The sequence below is a fragment of the Schistosoma mansoni genome (assembly GCF_000237925.1).
Source record: "Schistosoma mansoni, WGS project CABG00000000 data, supercontig 0255, strain Puerto Rico, whole genome shotgun sequence".
NCBI lineage: Eukaryota > Metazoa > Platyhelminthes > Trematoda > Strigeidida > Schistosomatidae > Schistosoma > Schistosoma mansoni.
Genome location: NW_017386118.1, coordinates 40,437 through 48,856, shown reverse-complemented (window position 1 = coordinate 48,856; position 8,420 = coordinate 40,437). Strand labels below are relative to the sequence as shown.

At 30.8% G+C, this 8,420-nt stretch overlaps 1 protein-coding gene across 1 annotated transcript; it reads right to left on the bottom strand.

The window, feature by feature from the left end:
* Nucleotides 1-2,060: 2,060 nt before the first annotated feature.
* On the bottom strand, nucleotides 2,061-7,841 carry Smp_180330 (MEG-2 (ESP15) family; the record flags this gene model as incomplete). The annotated part of the gene is made up of 9 exons (XM_018792526.1): nucleotides 2,061-2,090; nucleotides 3,137-3,150; nucleotides 3,970-3,990; nucleotides 4,721-4,741; nucleotides 5,216-5,242; nucleotides 6,354-6,375; nucleotides 7,104-7,118; nucleotides 7,236-7,250; nucleotides 7,839-7,841. Coding segments are annotated over 9 exons (147 nt in total), but the record flags the coding sequence as incomplete, so codon positions are not given.
* Nucleotides 7,842-8,420: the final 579 nt, after the last annotated feature.

Sequence of the window (8,420 nt, the reverse complement as noted above, 5' to 3'; positions counted from 1 at the left end):
GTAGTCACGCTTTTATTAAGTTATTTCGATGCAGTTAGTTCCCTTTATGAATTTAAATAAAGACAGAACAAATATTGATGTAGAATAATATAAATTCATTATATTTCGTGGTTTCTCATCAGCTGCTTACAACCAAATATGTATTAGAGTTTTAGCATCGGGGTAATAAATAGTATGGAATAATATATATATATATATATATGCAAGGAAAGGTCAGAGGTTATTAGGTATTAGAATGAAGGAAGCATAAAGGGTGGGTGGTGTAATAGTTGAGTGGAGTTCAAAGACAGATAAGACCGAATGTGTGATAATTTTAAAGGTAATGAAGAAGTCATGGAATTAAAACCAGTAGTCATTCTTAACAGAGATGAATACATCAACAAAGTTATGTCCATTTTAAATGATCCCACTAAATTTGTAATCGACAACACCCAGAAAGACGTTCAGCTGACTGAGCTCAACTCATGTTATTCTGAATTGTTTTAATTTTTTTAGTTACTTCATCACATTATCAATTAATTATTTGTCACTGCGTGTAATGATCCGGGATCTCCTCTCACATCATATCTATCATATCTATTTACAACACTCATTATGCGTCTTGAACTCTCACTACACCGTGATGATACATATCCATTTTTACTGTCAAAAGTATGTAAACTTTACAATAGTTTTGACTATAAATATTCTGGGCAGTAAGCAGCTGATCAATATTTAACAAAATAAAATGAATTCATACAGTTCTGCTCAATTCTTTGTTTTGGATTCGTTCAAGATTATAAAGGGAACTATATGTATGATAATAAATTGATTTACCACCCACTCAACTGATTAACTTTTGAAGCATCACAAAATAGCTTGACGAGTAATGATATTTTCATAGATTCCCCGACATTCCTTCTTATCTTTGCTAACTAGAATTAACAATCTGAATACAGTATTATTCACGGACCGAAAAAGTTTGTCAATGTTAATCATAAATAGAATCAAAAGTCTTCTAGGATGTGCGAGAAGCACGTCGCAAATGCTCAAGTTCAACTTGATGGACTGTAAATAAGTCACTTGTCTTCGAAACCTGAGATTTCGTGTACTACATTACGAAGTGACTGAAGTTACCGTTAGGTTTCATGATCAAGAGCTATAACATTGGTCCCGTGTACATATGATAATATGTATGTATATGTTTTCTAAATGCCTTTTCTTGAATTACTGTATACGCTTCAGAAGAAGTATATAACACCTTATATTTTTCCGCCTTTTAACACGCCTCATTGTTCAAGAATCGTCCAGTGTGTTTACAATGAACAGTACATTGTTAATTTCTTGGAAATGAATAGTCCGTAAACCAGTTTCGCCAGTAAACTGATGAATAGACAATCACTCAATGCAGAATTCCTTGATAATTCGTAATTTTTAAACCAGATGTCATAAATCTCAGTCACTATCACTGATCATGATCATTCAACCAAATATTCATTTGAAGAAAATTAGTGGAAAAATGTTAATGGACAAAACCTAATCCAGACTTTTATTATCAGGGAAATGCTGTATCAATAATAAACTAGATATATTCACTATCGCATTTCTATTTCATTTCATATGGACTAATGAAAATACTTTTCGAAGTCATAACTTCGAAATTTTTAACATAGTAGTATATTTTGTCCGCATGTCGAAATCTCGAATAACTCAGCTGTGTGCTTTCCACTAAAATGGTGAAACAATTTTATGATATATCTGGAGAATCTATCAATTTTCTTTGTACATTTATTTATCCTGAAGGAACACATGAACTAAAATAATTGTTTTCGTCATTTTTATATTATCTAGCACAAATGTAACCGTTTTGATTCCCATAACATTGTGCATGATTTAGAATACAAAACAACTCTCACTCCCCATGTTCTTTGTGTGCCTACTCTTCACAATTAAGAATTCAGAGATGAACAAAAGTCAGTTTATTGATAAAAAAGGAATCTCGTTAAAACATTTGCATCTCTTCATTTATATTAAAGAATCATAAGAATTTCAGTCAATTATCCATGTGTTGATAGACGTGGTCCTTTGAAATCCCCTTATATTCAACGACCCTGAAAATTTTAAACAATAATTAACAACAAGCATTATATTTGGTAGACTAAAGTAAGCAAGTAAGTAATGCCCAGGTAAATTATTTAAAATAGTAATTGGTTTCTAGATGACCTTATGTTAAACTATATGATGAGGAAGATTGTTTTCGAAACCTTGATTTTTGAGCAAGGAGTCACGTGATTACTGGATATCTGTAATTTTATGACTTTACACTGCTCACTGTGTAAGTATAATGATAAGCTAGTAAACTAACACTGTACCGTTAGCCTAAAAATATTAGTGAATCGAATTCCAAAAGAGTTCTAATATACGAGAAAAGATATTTATTAACATGTTTCATGTCAGTTTTTAGAATATGAGAACAACTGTGAATGTTGGGTATCTAAAATGCAATTTATCCTAAACTATTTTCAATCGAGTTACTTTTCAGAATACTGTCAATAAACAGACAGTCGAATACTCATCAAAGCCAACTTCAATCTTCAGTTTTAGTTACAGAGAACTATTTAAAATGTGAAACTAATCAATATAATTAGGGAGTTAGTATTTACACTGAGGCAACTACACAGATAATTTAATCAATAAATAAGTCAATTATGCTATATAAATTTGAAAATAATGAGATAAAATTCTCGGTACTCTGTAGCCACTGACAACTGAATGCTTTCAACAAATTTTGTACTCACCATTTGAAAAGCATCATGGGTAATACCTCGTGAATTATCTCTTAGATTAGCTTTAATTATGGTAATGTTTGGCAAATATATTACAAATTATAACCTTGACACTACTGAACATTGATCGGTATCGTTTGGTAGATTGGTATACACCCTTCTAATCAATACAGAATTGATTAGACTATTCATTAGCTTAGAAGATTTCATGATAGTACCCCTCTAAATGAGAGTAAATATCTTCGAGAATGGTAGACACTTAAACTTATTCTAAATAGGTTGGAGTTTAATGTAGTCTATTTTTTGAAATAATCATATATTTCATACTAAACAGTGGATAAAAATACACCAGTCAATTCCGGCAGACTTACACCCAATTTTTGTACTTAGGAAGAAATGTAAAATTGTGGACTCTCAATGTTATTTACTGAAAGCTTGATCATAACGATTTATAAATTTCAAAACCTGTTACACTAGCAACCAAAACTCATAGAGTGTATTTTCTATCATATTCAATACGTAAATGGTGTCGTAAATGTTTCAAGATAATCAGGTGTAAGCAATCAGAGGTAACGTAATTGACGCCAAGAGCAACCAGAAAGATCACTTTTAGAACTCCCATCCTTGTTGGAACTGATTGAAATATGTTCCATTGTTGCGAGACCGGATGAGAATAATGAAGTAAGTCTACTGTTGCTTAATTTTATTAACACAACAATACATTATTGGTGTAAAGTGCGGGTCCATAGTGCGAAGCAAAGTGCACTAGTAATGATAAGAATAACAAACTAATAATGTTCTAATCAATAGTCCATCATAAGAAATATACCAAACTTGAATAAGTGGAGAATAACATAGTAATCACTAAAAATTATTTAGATCGCGTACTATATATGTATAAACGGATATAAACTGATAGGGTAAAAACATGGTAAACAAGTACAGGACACATGAAATAGGGTTTAGAATACGTGACAACCTTCCCTGTTCTTGGCTGTTTTGACATAATAAACGACTTTGCTAATTTTTAACACCCTGAATATATTTGTGGTTCTTCATTTCCTTCCGTTTATTCTCTTCTTCATTTGATTATCCACACCTATTACATAACCGTTGTTACATATAATTATTTTCTAATAGACAGATTTCACAACATCCAAATAAGAAGGGTTTATTAGGAGAAAAATGGCTATAACGAACTTACCAGCTTCTCTTAGTTTGTCAACTTTAATAACAAAAATAATGAAAACACATCTGACTGCTAAATTCTGCCGAAATCTGCTGAATATCAAGTATGAACAGAAACCTGTTATTCACAGGATCAACCAACAGTTATTCACACATTAGTCGTCGACACATGATCCATTATATTAGCGTATCATTTGTTATTACATATTAACGATCTACGTACAATTTAGACTCGACGTTAATATCATAATGAATGGATAGACTTACTATTGTCATGTTGGGCGAAAACTTCAACCATGACGGTAAGCAGTTTGAATGTTCTTTCAATGAATGCGTAAATCATTCAATTTTCCTGTATCCACCAATCCATTCCACTTATATTACTCACTTTACATGTAGTTAATCGATAAATTATAAGACGGGATACATCTATAAACTTTTTCCATCATTGGTCTTGAAATAATTACATGAACCTAAGGTCTTTGCTTCGTAAATGATACCTCTATTAGGTTACATTGTATGCCATTCTTTTCAGCTTTTCTATATGTGAGATTTACCAACAAATCATTTTTCTGTGAGTTAAGCTCTTGGTGTTTACTACTTGAACTTCATTCAGATATATCTCTTTCTATAAATTAAAGGTGATCACAGAGCTTCTCATGAGGTAACGATATTCATAATTTAGTTTTAAATTAAACTTCTAATAAATATTCATGATTAAAAAATATGCACAACATCGTATTTGTAGTGAAGGAACAATAACTTACTCATTTGGGCTTTACGCAGGTCTGTTTTGAAGAGCGAATATAAAAAACAGGATATAATAAAAAGTATATTTAATTGTCTGTCTATTAAACGTCTTTGTATATACATATATATTGTTTTTTTGCGATAATTAAATACAGTATTTCGCAAATGCATCTTGTATGCATGGTATGTATAGATTATTAACCTCCTCGAGATCTGATAAATTAGGCTGTAACCATCCAGTTACATATCTAGGTGAATAAAATAATCAAGTTGAAATATCATGAAAATGGATCAGATATTTGCGAAAATCCCTACGATTATCTGCTTATATTGAATTTTTATGTTGTATATAAAATCTGATTTCCGGAACACACCATACCATTCATATACTACCTAGATGAATAAAGTTGTCTCTTTTTAAACTGATTTCCGGAAATATTATTAAAAAAATACCACACAAGAGATTGAGTCAAATCAATGATAACTTAGAAAGAAATTTAAATTGCACTTACAGTTTTTCAAGGTAAGTTCAGGATTATCTTTTTCGTCACAAACACAAAAAGATAGACATAGATAGATAGACATAGATATAGATATAGATATAAATGTATTAGAGATACGTATGTGTAATCGAACGGCTCTCATCGTCAGTGTTCTTTTATCTAGATCGAATAATAACATACACACGTATAGTAATATAGGTATTTTTCCAATTTCTGCAAACGATAAATACTTCTCAGAAGTATTACACAATTACAAGAATTACATCTTAGACAATCAGTTATTATCATTATGAGGATACTCTCCTACTTCAGACATCACAACCATTAGACGAAACTGACAAAGTAGTACTGAAACTAGTTTCAAAATATTGAACTGAACTTACCGCTAGGACCTAAAACATTTATGCATATGAATAAGAAAGGATATTGATAATGGTGAATTAAATTACCAATCCGCTAATTTCTCATACTAACAGTTGGCAGTCAATAGTGCTGTGATGGACAGACTAAATGTGGTACAAATGTTTCTCAATACTGTAACCAGAAGAACAAACGAATTCACTCCGTCTATAGTACCTTAACACTTACATGGAGTGCTTTAAGTAGTCTACATAGTCATTATACGTTATATGAGTCACCGAAATATTAGTTCTGTATGTATTCAAAGTGAAGAATCAGTAAATGTTTTCATCATGCTCAATTTCATGTTTGCAAAATACATTTGTGGAATACAATATTTTTATGAAAGAACATAAATAACTTCATCATCAATAAGTCGAAAGCAACTACACAACTAATATTAACTCAACTTAATCTTACTATGTAAAAGTAAATGAGCACATTATTACAATGTTAAAAGATCCCCAAACACATGAATCTAAATACATCTCAAAATATACTATTGCCTTACATATGTTCCATTGTTTATTTAAGGTGTATTCAGTTTCATGTAGTTGTATGACAAGTGAATGAAAATATGTACTAAATTGTATGTAGTAGTTATCTCGAAGTACGAAATTATAATTCTCTTCAACTGTTAATTAAATGTCAATAGATAACTAACAACGAATGAGCTTCATGGTATTTGAAAGTTTTATCATTCGGAATACATAACACAATATTCTTTCTTCAAACTATACTGTGAGACCTACCGTCACAACCATCTTTATCTAGAAGTGAAAGCATTAGATGAGAAAAATTATTATTCAAACATAAAATAATGGAGTGAATTTTGTAAACGCGTAGAGTAGATTAGTGCACATCTATTGCATTAAACGGATTCCAATTTCGGCGAGCCATGCCTACTTAACGTCATTGAAGTTCAGATTACATAAATTTAGGGTCTGAAGTCAATATCATCAATAATCACGTCCTGTAATGTATTTTTCAAATATCAAGATTCTATTGAACCCATAGCATGTATGGCATCTGCTGCAACACAATTATAATCACTGTGATGATAGTATACATAGCAAGCACATATTGTTCGATGACACTGAATCTTAAATATCTCATTTCTCGAAATATTTTCTTCCATAACAGATGTAAAGTAATTGCAACTGAGGTTCAGTCGAATAAATTCATTTGTTGCTGAATAAAAATAAAATATATGCGCAACTGAATAATATCCAGGTAAGTTATTGTACGGTAGAATCCGAAAACTATTTTGTTGAGTATGAACTACAGGAAAACAGAGTACACTAGTCTGTATAACTAAATTAACGCAAACGGGGGGGTCTATCTTCTTTGTCAATGTTTTCAAAGAAGAACTAAAACTTTGAAGTGAATACCTTTACTCAATACTATAAAGAACATCTAAGTTTATTGTAAAGAAGGTGATTTTATTAACAAATGATTCAGAAAAAATTCTTTATGTAAACGAATTTGATCAACTTACCACAGCAAAGGGTCGCTTTAGAAAAACATAACGATCAGTAGACACTTTTGTCTGACTAACTCAGATGTAAATTCAAATGCACTGCATTGCAAAAAAATACTAAACATTTATGTTTTATCATCAGGTACTTACTTGTGAGATTGCTTTCTGTTTCCAAGATACAGCATTAAGGATATCATTAAGAAATATTGCTACTTCGTAGGTATTTTTCACGTTAAAACAAGCATACAAAATCCAAAACCTCAAATTACCGACAATTCATAATTCTGATCAGCACAGCAAAATGTCACATCGAAGGAAGAAGTAGGTCATGAGAGATGATTTCATCTTGTATACTCATAAAGATGCCTAGTTTCAATCTCGAATTCCTCTACTACTTCGATCGACCAAATGTTTTCAATGTGTTTTCATTCACAATCTGTAGGGAATGTTGACTGAAATAAATACTAGAAAGAATTCAGAAAAACAGTTTACTGTTTTCCATAACAATAATAATAATATCAGAACTATAGTAATCCTCCAACTTGTAGCAAACAAACATTCTACAATAGAAACTATCGAGATATTCATCTGAGATGTTGATTAACACAATTTTCATGACAACTCATGTTTATTATTACGTTATTATGTAATGCTATGTAAATTTTATGATATTATTAAATTATATCCTTCATTATGTGTAAGCAACCAACAGAATTTTTAAAAATATTACTGATTGCATCACTAATTACATACTTGTTACATCGATATCTGTAATGGTAATAGCATAATCACATATATATACATAGATTTTCCAGTAAAATGACATTGTTCAAGAAAAAGTTTAAGTTCAATATATTGAATTACTGACATTCTGTCATCCATAATTTCATACGTCTCTTTAAGGAACCAGTAAGGTCACAAGACAAAAAGTCACGTTTCATAATATTATAGATGTATAATTCCGATGAATAATTTTTAAACGATGTTAATTATCTTTATTCTACCGGTGTAATGAGTGATACAAGATCATTTTGCTAGTTATACCATATCTATATGATACCGAAATTCTGGATAATTTGGCTTCAAAACAATTGGTTAAGTAGTATATAACTGACTGCTAGCTTATTGGATTAACATTGGATTTCCCAATCTACGACTACAAAGCTCTTTAATGACTTTGACTGAGATCTGTTAAAAAAAGTTTATTAGAAAGTAACATAGCGTAATAAAATGCAAATACCAAGAAAAACAACCGTACAAGGCTTGTCTGAAATAGTCAATGTCAGTATCCCTCAAGATAACTTTGATTCTGATTCTCACTTATTCATTCAGAGA